General features: G+C 42.9%; 1 protein-coding gene across 3 annotated transcripts in view; it reads left to right on the top strand.

The window, feature by feature from the left end:
* Window positions 1-2,158: 2,158 nt before the first annotated feature.
* Window positions 2,159-15,865, top strand: part of PACRGL (parkin coregulated like) — a 29,988-nt gene continuing 16,281 nt past the window's right edge. For 2 of the 3 annotated variants that reach the window (XM_075066550.1, XM_032767897.2), the window contains exons 1-5: window positions 2,159-2,304; window positions 5,351-5,407; window positions 5,627-5,787; window positions 10,539-10,606; window positions 15,181-15,271. In XM_075066550.1, the coding sequence (XP_074922651.1) occupies window positions 5,383-5,407; window positions 5,627-5,787; window positions 10,539-10,606; window positions 15,181-15,271 (345 nt within the window). In that variant the 5' untranslated portion in view covers window positions 2,159-2,304; window positions 5,351-5,382. The remainder of the gene's footprint in view (window positions 2,305-5,350; window positions 5,408-5,626; window positions 5,788-10,538; window positions 10,607-15,180; window positions 15,272-15,865) is intronic. The other variant, XM_075066549.1, reaches the window with a different exon arrangement.

Here is a 15,865-nt window from a genome sequence, read left to right as displayed (position 1 = left end):
TTGCGGCTCCCACTGGCCGCGGTTCGCTGTCCCAGGCCAATGGGGGCTGCAGAAAGCCATGTCCAGCACATCCCTCAGCCCGCGCCACTTCTCGCAGCCCCCATTGGCCTGGGACGGCTAACCGCGGCCAGTGGGAGCCGCGATCTGCCGAACCTGCGTCACTGCAGGAAACAAACCGGCCCAGCCCATCGGGGGCTTTCCCTGGCAAGCCTGCCAGAGGTTGCCTACCCCTGGACTAGAGCCCCAGCAACACCTCGGAGCCCAGCCGACACCCCCAGGGGCTTCAACCCTGCATTTCGCAAAGCCCTGTAATCCCCTCATAGACTCGAATCTCACCACTGCCCCAGAGCCCTGCTGACACCCCCTCGCAGCCTGGAATCTGCATCCCACCCGGAGCCCTGCAGACACCCTCATGGACCCACATCCTGCAGAGCCCCTTAAAAACTCCTAGGGACCCAAACCCTGCATCCTCCCCACCCCGAGCCCTGCAAACATCCTCCATGGACACCCCCTCCAGTACCCTGCAAACACCTGGCCACATAGACCCACATCTAGGGTGATCCTATTTCTGAAAAGGAAAACGGGACACCACATGAGGCTAGCCTTCTTCTCCGCACCCAGCATGGGCCCAGCCCAAGTGTTCCCCCCACCCCCAGCCCGTGAGGTTGTCCCAAGCTGTTTGCCTGAGCCCCCACTGCACGGGTCTGGCATTGCTGCTCACCCAAGCCCTGCCTGGTCTCCGCCCAAGCCTGACTCCCTCCCTGCATGGAGCTGGTATTGCAACTTGTCCCCAGCACATTCGTCCACACCCCACTTGTTTGACAAAAATGAGCATTTGTCCCATTTGCTCCTGCCAGCTGAGCAAACAAAACAAATACCCACTTTTGTTTGAAATACCCACTTTTGTTTGAAAAAGTCAGGACTGCTGGGACAGGGCTTAAAAAAAGGGACTGTCCTGGCCAAAACAGGACTTTTGGTCACCCTACTCACATCCTACAGAGCCCTGCAAACATCCTCTCAATCCCAAATCCTGAGTCCTGCATACACCCCCATTGGTGTATATCCCACAGAGCCCTGAAAATGCCCCCTATAGCTCTGTAACCCTGTATACCCCTCCAGATTCCCACACATAGCCTATGGACCGATACCACACATTCTACCCTGTACCGTGCATACCCCCTCAGCTGCCTACATTTCCTATGCAACCCTGTACATACATAGAACCATGCAAAAATTTCATAGATCTATATGACATATATGCTCCAAAGCTCTGCTTACATTCCTGTAGATGCCCTTGCTGATTTCATCATATAACCGTGCATATATCTCCCATAAATCTAACACTCAAAATAGACCTTAACTTCCTCATATGTTCCATATACCAATAGTCCCCTCTCTATGTCTCCGTAGAATTGTAATTCTCCACCCGACCGTATAGTTTCACTCCTCTGCATATACCACTCCTAGACATAAAAGAGCATCCCCTTTCCATCTGATGAATCTTCTGTGGCCAATCAGATGGGAGTCCTGCTTTGTGAACCACAGAAGATTCTTCAGGTGGAGAAGGGCAGAAAGCAATACTGCTTCCCCCTTTGCTTCCACCTTATTTTCCCAAACTCCTGAAATGCTCCTTAACTTCTCTCACTTCCCAGATTATTAGGTTATTTTATTTATGAATAGGGATGAGGGTGCTGTGTGACATGTGTAGATAGCTCCTATGCTAATGTTCCTCCTTCATATTTCCACAGTGTCCAGAGTGTGCCTGAGAATAGATTCCAACAATTTTGTGGTAGCTCACTAAAGCCTCACTACTCCAATTCTGCTCAATACTTCCTTTGGGTGTTTTAAAGAAGCCAGTGTTGCTTGGGCCACTCTGCTCCTTTCTTTCTATAGCCTGGCCAATGGCTTCCAGTTCCCACTCATGCAGGGAGAATTTCTACTTGCTGTGGGTAAAGGTGCAAGTTAGTATTTGAAGCCCCGGATACCTTGGTTCTACCTTTCCTGAATGACTCACTTAAGTCTGTGACTCTAAGGTCTGATCTACACTGGGGCGGGGAGGGAGAGAATTGAACTAAGTTACACAACTTCAGCTATGTTATTCACGTAGCTGAAGTCGACGTACTCTGATCTACTTATTGCGATGTTTTCACTGCTGTAGGTCGACTGCTGACGCTCCCATCAACTCCACCTACGCTTCTCGCGCCAGTGGAGTACCGGCGTCGACAGGAGAGTGCTCGGCAGTTGATTTATCGCATCTTCACTAGACGCAATAAATCGACCTCCACTGAATCGATCACTCTGGAGGTATGTATAAACGTGCTTTAACTCTCTCCTCTTCTGCTTTGAAACTTTCCTCATGCTTGCTTGTTTTATTTCTGTTTAAGGATTTTTAACTTAGGCCTCTTATCTACCGTTGAGATGCTTTTATTTCTAGTTTAATCTTGGACATCACTTCTATGCATCTCACTGTACCTCTCCTCTCTGGTCTTTCCTAAATTGCGTCACTTATACATTTCTATTGTGCAATCAACTCCTGGCTGCGTGATAACTTCAGATTCAGTGGTAGAAAGGCTGAAGTCTTCTTGAGTAAAGTATTATTTTCCTCCTGCCCTTCTTGTAATTCTAACAATCTTCCTTAACTCCGACCTTGATTTGTCCCCAGGTGCTGAAATTTTTCAGTTACCCATAGCCACATATTTTATTTTAATTCTTATTCTTTTTTGCTGGTAAGGTCACTACATCTGGAATATTAGAATTTGCTGTTGCCTACTTTCTTCTCTGCTGAAATCTTTATCATGTGGCTTAATTAATTCTCAGAAGAGAAACTGATTTAGAGTGTCTTACTATGGATGACCATGCTAGTTATTACATTATAATATTTTTCTTCTAAAATGTGCTCTTCCAACAATCTGCAAGCATGTTCAAATGTTAAGCTAATTAACAGTATTAAACTAAATGATTGGTGCACTATATTAAAATAGATTGCAAATACTGTATTTTCCCTGTGCTTGCTACCTGGTGGAACATGCTTCTGATTATGTGAACTTCCTGAATGCTTTGCTGAGGAAAATAAATTCTACATTTCTCGTATTAAATATGGTTTCTTGTTTTATTGCTAATGTTACTTTTTAGCAAGGCCATCATTATGGCTAAATGTAGATTTTGAAGTTTGGCACCAAGAGCAATATTGAATTGGTTGCCTGACATTAACATAATGTTAATCTTAAAGTTCGTTGTTTTACTATTTGGAGCTTTTATAATTTGGAAACCATTCAGAGAACAATTATTCTGGCATTTGGAGAAATACATTAAGTATGATGTGGTAATAAGAAGTTTGGTGGTAATAAATTTGCACTAGCAAATTACAGTAGAATCTCAGAGATACAAACACCTCTGGAATGGAGGTTGTTCATAACTCTGAAATGTTCGTAACTCTGAAGAAAACATTATGGTTATTCTTTCAAAAGTCTACAACTGAATATTGACTTAATACAGCTTTGGAACTTCACCATACAGGAAAAAAAATGCTTTTAACTGTCATAAGTTAAATGAAACAGGCACAGAAACAGTTTCCATACCTTGCCAAATATTTTTTTAAACTTTCCCTTTATTATTTTAGTAGTTTATGTTTAACACAGTACTGTATAGTATTTGCTTTTTGTGGGGGTTGGGGGTAGGGATGTCTCTGCTGCCTGATTGTGTACTTCGGTTCCAAATGAGGTGTGTGGTTGACCGGTCAATTTATAACTCTAATTTTTTGTAGCTCTAAGGATCTGCTATATGTACAAAATCAAATAATTCTGTTACATGGGAATGTCACTTTTATCTGTGGAATCATTGCCAGCTTTAATACAGTGGATGCATTCATATTTTTTAAAAGTCCTGGACAGGTCACGGGCAGTAAACAAAAATTAACGGGCCCATGATCTGTCCATGAGTTTTACTAAAAATGCCCCTGACTAGAACTGGGGGGAGGAGGAAGAGATACTCAAGGGGGCCCCCATGGGAGCTGGGGAGGGGGCATGGCCCAGAGGGGTGCTGGGGAGGAGGATGTGGGTGCTCGGGGGATGAGTTGTGGCCTGGGGGGGCGCTGCTGGTGCTGAGGAGGGGCGCAGGTGCTGGGGGCGGGGTGGTGGTGTTGGTGGGGCTGGGGCAGGCTCCCTACCCAGCTCCTGGGAAGCAGTGGCCCTAGCTCCCTAGTTCCATGTGCTGCCTCCGCTCCGCCCCAGTTCCTGGTTCTGCAGCTCCCATTGGCTGGGAACTGCAGCCAATGGGAGCTGCGGGGGCAGTGCCTGACTGCCAGCAGAGGCAGTATATGGAGCTAGGGAAGCTGAGAGAGGCCCCCCCCCCAGGTAAGCACTGGCCTGCACCCCAAGCCCTGAGCTTCCCACACCCAAACTCATGCTGCTGGAGTGCAGGGGGGTGCCCTTGACTGCCCAAAAAGCAGCCAGTGCGACTGGCCCAGGAGCTGCCCGAGCTGCTCAGGTGGCTCCCAGGCCAGTTGCATGGGTCTGCTGCAGAAGTCGCAGAAAGTCATGGAATCCGTAACTTCTGTGACCTCTGTGACAAACACGGAGCCTTAGTCATGGAATGCCAGAATTCTGAGGAGAAAAAAAAGAAAAACCATGAAGGAGAATCCAAGGTGTAAATCAAAACTAGAATTGATTTTGGTAAATGTTTTCTCAGTAAACAGCGACTCAATGATTGAGTTGTTTAACAACGTATACTATGAGCAAGGGAACTTGGACTATCCCAGCAGGACCAACACAATTAATAGAAATTAATTTTGAATTAAATCATTGTGTAAGTCTCCAAATCACTTTAAATGTTTTTGTAAAAAAACCAAACCAAACCCTATATCTCTGAAGAACTTGTAACTCTGAAAATGTTAATTCTTGTATCTTTCTTTAAGTATGAGGAAATATCAGAGACTGTATATCTTTCCTCAGTAGTAATCTGGGTTCTTCATTAAAGTTTGACACTGAAGATTTAGTATTTGTACATGTTTTCTAATTGTTAGTTTTTAAAGGGTTCTGTATTCCGAAAATTACTTTTTGAAATCTTGTCTTCATTTTCTGTTCTTTTCCCATTTTATCTATCTGCTCTTCTTCATTTCTTTCTCCCCATTTATTGTTCTCTGATTTTGCTCTATTTCAGAATTTTTTTTTATCACTCTTTGCACTTAAATTCTTTTTTCCCCATCTTTCCCATCCCTTCCAATGTTTTTGCTTCCTCTTCTGTTATATTTGTACCTGCACTCCCTTCCTCCCTCCAGAGAACAGCTTTGTGCTTTATGTGAGGCACTGGCAGCAGGGTGAAACTGACTAAACTCATTTTCACTTTGCTGCAGGTGTCACTCTAGCAGAGTGGTAAAGGACAACAATGCAGGAAACAAAGAGATGTGGAGGTGTGTGTTTGAAAAATGGAGTGATTGGTATGTACCCTGTGCTGTTTTGGGTATTCAGCTATACATGATTTATATATATTGGTTCATATTTCCTGCATTCCTTGCACACCCAAGAATGTGAGATTTGGGCACAACAAAAATCAGGATTAAAGTTCTTAATTTGCTGTCAAATGGGAATGAGAACTCTGTTTTTAGGTTTGTTTCCTTTTTTCGTTCTAGGAATTTATGATAAAAGAATGTCATCAGGTTTCCAAATAAAACCAAAGACTGCAATACATAAAAGCAAAACATCTTCGTCTCCGTCATCTAGTTCTCTAGACCTTGCGATTAAGCCACAACAAAGGCCTAGTGATAAACTTAACCCCAAAACTATTGATCCGGTATGTAAAGATATTAATTTTTCCTGGAATCAGCCAACCTTCTGTACCAACATAAATGAATAGGGCCAAACAGAGAGTGAGAGAGTCACAAAAAATATGGCATTCCATTGGGACAGCAGAAATCTTTGAGCACAGAAGATCTATTGTTTTCTAAGGCTTAGATCTTCTTTTATATTGTCCTATATTTTCCAGAATGTAAACGGTTTCAAAAATAAGTTGCAAGCCCTTCCAGTTGCAGAAACAACAGTGGATCTGTTTATGATATGAAGGTTACCATGTCTTGTTCACTCAGCCTGAAAAACTTAACAATAGCACCAAGATATGTTAGAAATTCCACTATTTTTTAATGAGGCATTGATTTTGAACATCACTACCAACATAGAATACTAGTTTGGTGCTGACCTACTGCAAATATCTACTAAAAGTGTTTGTCAAAATTTGATAATTATGTCCAGCAAATTTTGACACTGCATTATTTCCCGTTATTGTTCCTGAAGAAAGAGGTTGCCATTTCTGAACTTACAAATAGTTGAAATAATTGAATTTTAATACAGCTGAATATAAATGTGTAATAAATGTGTGTAAATCTAGACAGACAGGCCGTAGGCCATACTTGCAGGATAGGGGACTCTAACCTGGGAATCAGTGACTCCAAGAAAGATTTGGGGGTCGTGATGGATAATCAACTGAACATGAGCTCACATAGCTGTGGCCAAAGTATGCAGTCTTTGGATGCATACAAATAGGAATCTCAAGTAGGAGTAGAGAGGTTATTTTGGCTCTGTATTAGGCACTGATTCGACCACTGCAGGAATACTTTGTCCATGATTGAGTAAGAAGGTTGATAAATTGGAGAGGGTGCAGGAAGAGCCATAAGAATGATTAAAGGCTTAGAAAACATGTTTTACACTGATAGACTAAAGGAGCTCAATCTGTTCAGCTTAACCAAGAGAAGACTAAGAGGTGACTTGATCACAATCTATAAGTACCTTCATGGGGAACAAATATTTAATAATGGGTTCTTCAGTCTAGCAGAGAAAAGTATAACACAGTTCAATACCTGAAAGTTAAGCTAGACAAATACAGACTGGAAATAATTGGACATTAATAGTTAGATTAATTAACCATTGGACAATTTGCCAAGATTCATGGTGAATTCTCCATCGCTGGCATTTTTAAAATCAAGATTGGACTTTTTTCTGAAAAATATGCTCTAGGAATTACTTTGGGGAAGTTCTATTTTTCTTGAAGTTAGATTAGAGATTACGTTTTTGTTTTAAGGCATAAAAAAAAAATGTAGTGCCAGTATACTTAAGATTCTTGTCTTCACTGAACTGTCAGCATTAGACTGACAGAATAAATGGATAGGATACCTATGATTGTTTCTGTTAAAACCTTCATCCCTGACTGTTCTGAGGTAATATGATCTAGAAAGAATGGGCAAAGCTATTGTGAGTATAGCATCATTTTCAAGACTATCTTTTTCCTTACTTGAGAATTGCTTAGAAAGCACTTTTTTCCATAATAGGAATATGTTTTCTATGCTTGGAGACACTTCATCTAATTTGTGAGTTTAGATTATTAACGTTTGTTATTAATCATTCACTCTCCGAGCTCTGCAAGTCCTAATGCCTGAGTTAAACAAGGGTATTTGACATCAACCTCTCCATTTCTAGGATTGGTTTTTCTGTATAGAAATACTTCGCTTTTCTCTCTTACATTTTTTCCTTTTAAAAAATAGGAAACGTACGTGCACACACACACATGCAGAAGGCTAACGGGTTTTCAATACAAGGTAGTTGTCACTCTTTCTAAGAGGAGATGGGTCTAGCCTCACCTGTGACTGATCAGCTGCCTCCCAGCTGAGGCAGACATCGGGTGATAGCTGGAAGATGATCTAGTACTCATAAAAGCGAGCAAATAGGTCAGTTGCTGGTGACAGTTGTCAGGAGTAGGAAGGAGCAGGTGAAATTTCATGTGAAATTTCCAGGTAATAGTCCTGTAGAGAGTAATCCTGCAAGGAGCAGCCTATGAATTAGATGGGAGCAGAGAGGTTTGCTATGACTTGGTCATGGAGTAGTTAGGCCCCTGCAGAAGACTCTGGGTTAGTGGAGAGGGAAGTATTCAATATACTGAACTTGTGTTGTTTTGAAGAAATAAAGCCGAAACTCTGAGGAAAAAGGGATTGAAATCTTATGGCTGGAGACTGTTCTGTGGTTCACGCGCTGGTGAGTTAGCTTACCAGCTTACACTAGGTAATGCCATAGGCTGAATGGAAAGCCAGTGAGAGACTGCAAGCGTAATGCTTATGAAAGGTGCCAACTTGCCAGTACTAAAAATTGAAAGCTTCCATCTAGAAGGAACCGTTTTATTAAAATAGCATCTCTTTTTGTGAAAAATATCGTGGTTTCATCAATTCACTGTTATCCAAGCCAACATACAATGAAATTAAACAACTCTATTTTAACATAATTTTGTAACATTGCAAAATCAAGCACTCAAGAGGTAGGAAATGGCAGACTGCAGCGTTAATCAGATTCCTCCTGGGTATGCTTTATGAAACAATCTTTAATTACATGTTTGCATACTATTTTTTTCCATAAGGCTCCTGGTTCATTCAGTGCACAGAATTTACAGTGTCACTGAGCGAGCAGATATGTGTTATTACTTTTTAGTCTTGTTGTTAAACATGTGACACTAGACATTCTCTGTTCATCACTATTCAAAACCCTGCTCTGAAGTCAAGTTTATTAACTTTCTCCGATACTTTTCTGTGATGCTCATCACTATAGTATCTGAGAGATTCACAAACAATTTATTTTCACAACACCCTGTGAGGTGAGGTGGGGTATTATCCGCATTTTGCAGGTGGTGAATTAAGGCACAAAGAACTTAAAGTAAAAAGTATCTACTAATTTTGGATGTCCAATCTGAGACACCTAGGATTGGATTTTTCAGAGTACTTACCTTATATAGCACTCTATATCAGAGGTTCTCAACCTTTCCAGACTACTGTACCCCTTTCAGGAGTCTGATTTGTCTTGTGTACCCACAAATTTCACCCTACTTAAATACTACTTGCTTACAAAATCAGACATAAAGTACAAAAGTGTCACACCACATTATTACTGAATAATTGCTTACTTCCTCATTTTTACCATATAATCATAAAATAAATCAATTGGATTATAAATATTGTACTTACATTTCCATGAATAATATATAGAGTAATATAAACAAGTCATTGTGTGTATGAAATTTTAGTTTGTACTGACTTCACTAGTGCTTTTTACGTAGTCTGTTGTAAAATGAGGCAAATATCTAGATGAGTTGATGTACCCAGTGGAAGATCTCTGAGTACTCCCAGGGAGAACCACTGCTCTATATGATCAAAAACACAGCTCCCATTGACTTTAGTTCCAGCTGGGAGTGTATAGCATTCCAGGGTCTCAGTTTGTGTGCACACAATCAGTGAACATCTAGGAAAAGTTTTGGCTTAAGTGATCAGTTAGCATCCTCATATAGGAACTCTCAGGAAGAGGCAGGGATAGAATCCAGTTCTCCATGATAGCATTTAACTGCCTTAATTATGAGACAATGTTTTATCTTCTTCCAATCTTCTGTATCCTTCATTACATTTCTGAAAATATTAGGCAGGGGTCCTACCTCCAGCCTCCCTCATTGCACAACACTGCTTCATCTCCACTGCAGGTCCATCATCTGCACTGAATGAGGCAGGGGTCATATGGGGAAAAATTGTATCATAGCATATATCAGGGGTCGGCAGTCTCTGGCACGCAGCTCACCAGGGTAAGGATCCTGGCGGGCCGGGCCAGTTTGTTTATCTGCCATGTCGGCAGGTTCGGCGGACTGCGGCTCCCACTGGCCACAGTTCGCTGTCCTGGGCCACTGGGGGCTGCGGGAAGCGCGGTGGCCAGCACATCCCTTGCCCATGGCGCTTCCTGCCGCTCCCATTGACCTGGGACAGCGAACCGCAGCCAGTGAGAACCGCGGTCCGCCGAACCTGCCGAAATGGCAGTTAAACAAACTGGCCCGGCCCGCCAGGGTGCTTACCCTGGCGAGCCGTGTGCCAGAGGTTGCTGACCTCTGGCATATATGCACAAGGAGGCCAAATTATGGTTGCACAGCAACCCCTCCTCAATGGCTCCAAGGTCTCCTTGCCCAGCCAGTCCCAGTCTCCTCACTGGCTTCTCATCCAGTCTCTCTTTCCACCCCCACTGGCTCACAGTCTCCTTGTCCCAATATCCTCCTCCTCCTCCTCTTTTCCCCACCCAGTCCAACTCATATCCCCTCTTCAGTCAAGTCAGGCTTTGTGATGTCCATGTGCCATTTGGGGGAGCATGGAGAGCCTAGGAGCCATGCTCCCTCCCCACTTATGTGAAGAGACCCCTCTGCCCCTGTGGGGCCATTATTGACTTTAGTGGGACTACTTGCATGAGAAAGTAGAAAAATGGGATGGGAAATGAGAAGTTCAAGGATGAGCATATTTATTATTTTTTCTTAACAAAACAGTAGTAACATACTGCTGTGAGACTACTTTATTATTTAGTTAAATGTTAGAATTCTTTTCCCATCTAGTCTCTGCAATATCCTTTACAATTGTTTTCTGATCACAAGATGATTTGTCACATTTTTCTCTAAACTGCAATACTGAACTACATTTATAATGGTTATAACTGAAATATTATGCTAGTGAATAAATAATGTATTTTACTTTTTTGTCCACCTAGTTTGGGGATCATTCAAAAGCTCCTTCTGCGTTTTCTGCCATTTATTCTAAAGGTGGTATACCGTGCAGGTAATGAATTTTTAAAGCCAATTGAACTGAATCTGTTCAGACAGTAGTCTTAGGTGCAGTTAAATAGATCAAGACTCGTTTAGTGTAGGATGAAAACTATACACTGACTTGTATGTTCTCTGGCTACTTGATTTTACTGATCTCTGAAGGTGCCTCTGATGTTTAATTCTTCTCAAAAGGAAGCAAAAACAATGAGGAGTCCGGTGGCACCTTAAAGATTATCAGATTAATTGGGCATAAGCTTTCGTGGACAGCTGATGAAATGGGTTCTAGCCCACAAAAGCTTATACCCAAATAATCTGTTAGTCTTTAAGGTGCCACCGGATTCTTCACAGTCTGTATCCACAAAAACAAACTACCCCTCTGACAAAAGGAAGGAATCACTCAACATTTGTTTAGTTATTTCTTATCATACATAGGTGTAGAGGCTGTACCACTCCAAAAATGGTGAAGTACTTACAAAATTAATTTGAGTCTACTTTGTGAAAGCTATTGATTTCTTCATACAGAGATGTTTTCTTCCTCACAGTAGCAGAACAGAATTACATTTGGTGTCATTTTAGTGAGTAGGCAATTGCCAGTCCTTTTGCCTGCAGTAAAGGTGCAGGGAATGGAACATTTCTTACATGATCAATTTCTTTACTGCTTGCAGCATCTTCCACGACTCTGTTATGTTTGGGCAGTTCTCTTCCACTTTGCAGTTTCCAGAGGCAGTTTAGGTTGCAACGCTACTCATGCTGGCCACGCCCCCTTTTCCTGCTTGCTTCCAGATAAGTCATTCCAAAACTTGTAGGAAGAAACTAGTAACAATAACCTCAATGCCAACCCAATAACTATGTACTTCAATGCTCTTCTGACATCTAAGATGTGCAACAGCTTCTCAGTAGGATGCTGTGGCCTTGGACAGAATGAGGGAAGAATAATCTGTGAAGCGTGGAAAGGAGAGTTTGCTTTGGTGAAAAATGATTCTGGAGTTCTCAGCACTGCCTTTGTCATTGTGGAACACGCAGTAAGGTTTCTGCATAGATAATGCTGCCAACTCAGACTTACCTAGCAGATGCAATAGTGACCAGCAAACAGGTTTTGATAGAGTCTAGAATGCTGATTATTAAAACCAAAAGTTCAGATTGGTGAATTTATGGCTTTTGTCACCAGAGGTAGTCCCATTTTGAGAACATTGGTCTGACAACTAGTCCAGCCAGTCTGACTGCTCTGAGAAACCTGGATACCTGGGAGTTGCCTGTCATGGATCCTGTGAATAGAATGCTATTAACGGCTAATACTTGGCATCTATAATATTGAGTCAAAGACCTCTGTCCATGCCCTTGGTCCAGATAGAGGAGTGGGCCTTTAATGAAGAGACTCTCCTAGATGAGAGCCAGGTCTTAATGATTTTGAGGACAGACCAAGGATTGCTAGTGCTTCTCTTTCAATAGGCAGGCTGTTAGTTGAAGCCAGTCTCAATCTTGATGGGGAAAAGGCCTGGAAAATGATATCTGGTCTTCTCAGTAGCTCTAATGGTGGTTCCAGTTTCAGCTGTATCAGAACGGAAAACTATGGTCTCCTAGGCTAGTAGGGAGTTGGTACTAATATCTTGGTTTGTTCCCTTTTTATCTTTTGGATCACTTTCCACAGGAGTGGAAATACTTATGGCAGGCCTTGCAGCCATCTGTATGACAGGGCATCTGTTTCAATGGAGTTGGGGCGTACTTCACTGGTGAAATATTTGTCATTTTTGCAATGTTGCGGTTTGCGACCCAATCAACTGAGCAGAGATTGGCTGCTGGTTCACAATCCACATGTGCAGGGAAGTCCATCCTTTTAAAGATCTTGTCTTTAGGAGTGGACTTAAATCTGCCCAGCCAGGCTCTGTTGTTCATCGCGGTTACAACCAGAGAATTTGTGGCTGGATGGGAGAAAAAGCCCTTGGCTCCCTGCACTGGGAAAAAGTAGTGTTTCTCCAAGCGCTTTGTGGTAGGTGGTACTGAAGCTGGCATGCTCCAAAGAACCTTTGCAGGCTGTAAGAGTGCATCATTAATAGGGAGGGCCACTCTCCTGTGGCAGATGGCTGCAGGATATTGAACAACTTATGGATATTTTAGGAACTCTGCCTGAATGCCCAGAGAAGCCACCACGAGCTGCAAAAGGTCCTGGTATGTCTTGAAGTCCCCAGGCACTGAAGGAAAGAACGAGCCAGGTACTGCCAAATCATCCAGGGATGAAGATGAGCCAAGAAGAGCCAAGGCCAGGTCTTTCCCCTTGTGGACTCAGATGGGATGATTCCAGAGGCTCCACAATGGGAAGGTTCACTGGTGCCTGAATCTGTGGTGGATTGGCGGTTCCCGCCACCGACCTTCCCAGTGATCTCACCTTAGAACAAGATTGAGGTGTGCAACCCTTGCGAGCGAGGAGCATCCCACGGATTCCATAGAGGCCACTGGACATAAGGATAGGACATTGGTGGCCAACAGGTGCAGGGTCAACTGTGAGACAAGTGGCAGTCCTGGTACTTCTGGTGCTCCATGAACAATCCCCCTGTGAGCCAGGCAATAGAGAGCGGGAGGAAAAAGATCCCGACCTTGATGCTTAGGAGTCTGAGTTTTCTGGGGACAAAGGTGGAACCAGCCTGAGGGGGTGAGCAACCAGTCCAACTCATCCATTGCCCAAAATGAGGAGGAGACTGGTACCAGCAGTGGAAACAGTACCACCAGCACTGAGTATGCCTCTTTTGTGCCGAGTGCCAGGAGCAATGTTGAACCCAAAGTCAGCTTTGGTATCGAAGTAGCTGATGGTGCGGAAGTGGAAGGTGCTGAAACCACCACTGTAAAATGGGCGGCGCAGGATGCAGTGGTGCCGAGGAGGTCCTTTGCCCCGAGCCCAGCACCGACCCCACTTCCATAGAGTGCGAAAGGGAGACATTGGGGTGTGGTGCCAACACAAAGGTTCAGCAGTCTGCCCAGCTAATGGGGCTATAAACGATGTAGCTCTGGTAAAGTCTTAGACCAAGGGAAATGTCAGAACGGAAAGGCAGAGGTGGTCCTTTGGCAGAATATCAGGAACCACTGTGGAAACAGTCCGTGCTGGTAATACTCTTGTCGGTGCCAGACTCAACAGATACGCTGGGGCAAGAACTGGTGTTGACAGTACAGGGTCTCTAATCTTCCTGTGCAGTCCTGGGGAGTGGTTAGAGGCACCTGTACCATCCTGCATGCCAGTGCATCCTTTTTCTGTAGGAGGCAGAAGAATCTCCACAAGACCTGAAGTGGTCTCAGCTGGTCTTATGTGACCTTTTCCTCTGTGCACTTGATGGGGCATGGCTCCTCCATCTCTTTAGAGAGGCCCTGGCTCCAGAGCACAAATGGCAGCACTCTGAGAACCTAAGGATGATATCTGATCCAGTGTAGGCCACATAGCCTGTTTGAGCAGATGCTGCTTTGGGCAAAGGTTTCTAGCCACCGGAATCCATTTTGTAAATGATTTACAAATAACACCACTCCTTGACGTGGGCGTCGCCCAAGCACAGGTGTGGGGATCATTCTTGGGGATCACTCCCATGCACAACAGACAATGTTTAAACAGTGGTAAGGCCATCACCAGGAAAATAATTAGCTAAATTAACTAATATTAAGTTTAACTAATACTAAGGTTAATAACTATATACAACTAGAAAAAAGTCTCAGAGAGAGAGATTGTGAAGTTAAGAACCACTTAGAGGGTTCCAACTTTAGCCACAGGCAGCCTCATAACCCCTCCTCTGGTGCTGTCTCACGTAGCCAGAGGAGGATCTATGAGCAAGAGGCATCAGCGCTGCCTCCTGTGGGTATTGCTAGGCAATAAGAAGAACCAATTAGCTCTAGCATAAATACAGATAAACTTAGTTAAAAAAAAAAGTTTGATCTTGCAAATATCCATATAAATACAAAATCTTTGTTTTGATAAATATCAGCGCATTAAGTATCAGAGGGGTAGCCATGTTAGTATGTATCCACAAAAACAAGGAGGAGTCCAGTGGCACTTTAAAGACTAACAGATTTATTTGGGCATAAGCTTTCTTGGGTAAAAACCCCCACTTCTTCAGAGGCATGGAGTGAAAATTACAGATACAGGCATAAATATACTGGCACATGAAGAGAAAGGAGTTACCTATACAGGTCTGTCGCATCTTACGCACATTTAACATGTGCAAATTCAGCTTTACGCGGTTGGCAAAAAAACCACAACAAAAAACAAAACAAAAAGAGAAAAATAACAATTTAAATACTGTTCCTGTAGTGTGGGCAATTCCGCCCGCCATTACACTCAATGTAATTTTGACTATACATGGTTTTCACTTTACGCGCTGACTGCGGAACATAACCCCAGCATAAGATGAGACAGACCTGTAGTGTTCTGGCCAAATAGGGCTGTGCATTTCACTGGGAAGGCAGTGCATATTAGAAGTGTCTATATACCTTTACAGTGATTTTTGTGAAACAATTGTGGATCTTTTGGTATGAATAGCATGTTAAAGAAATTTACTGTTATATGCTGTTTGTTTTTCTCTACCATTTACTAACTTTTGTTCTACCTGATAGGTTGGTTCATGGCTCAGTAAAACACAAATTACAGTGGGAATGTCTTCCTGAAACTCTTCCATTTGATCCTCTTCTTATTACTTTAGCTGAGGTAAACTTGCTTTTCTTGAATAATAGAATAGTACAATGCTTTTTTTGCCATGCAAATCTCAAAAATAAAATTGGCATGCATTATTCAAAGAGGTGGGTAATTTGAATGTTGATAACTACTATAGCTAAAACAGCTGTTTACGTATTGCTTCACATGTCAAGTGCCAACTCACTCTGATATCTAGATACTGTTGTGATTGGTGGTTTTCTGGAGACCCATACTAAAATCTTGCACAAATTACAAGACTAAATAATATTCAGGTGTTGAGCATTTAGAGGCAAATCCAGTTCCCAGTGTCCAGACCAGCTATTTCAGTTGGATAGTGGGAACTTTCACAGGAAGGAACATGGGGAGGAACAGTGGACCTGCATAGAAGCAGATACTTTGTACTCCTCCAAACATCTCCAAGGAACCTGAACACACATTTTACCCCTCTTAGTTTTATTCCTAACTGTTATACCTCATTTTTACCTCAGTGTGGAATCCAAAAAGTTATATTCCTTAGGGGTTGTAACTAGTGGATCTTTCTGGATTACTGGATGAGCTGTGTCTGGTGGACACTCACTAATCTCCTTTATCTAGATCCAACCATTG

This window comes from Chelonoidis abingdonii, chromosome 5, assembly GCF_003597395.2.
Source record: "Chelonoidis abingdonii isolate Lonesome George chromosome 5, CheloAbing_2.0, whole genome shotgun sequence".
Taxonomy (NCBI): Eukaryota; Metazoa; Chordata; order Testudines; family Testudinidae; genus Chelonoidis; species Chelonoidis abingdonii.
Note: the sequence above shows the minus strand (reverse complement) of the source record. Positions and strands in the feature narration are given on the sequence as shown.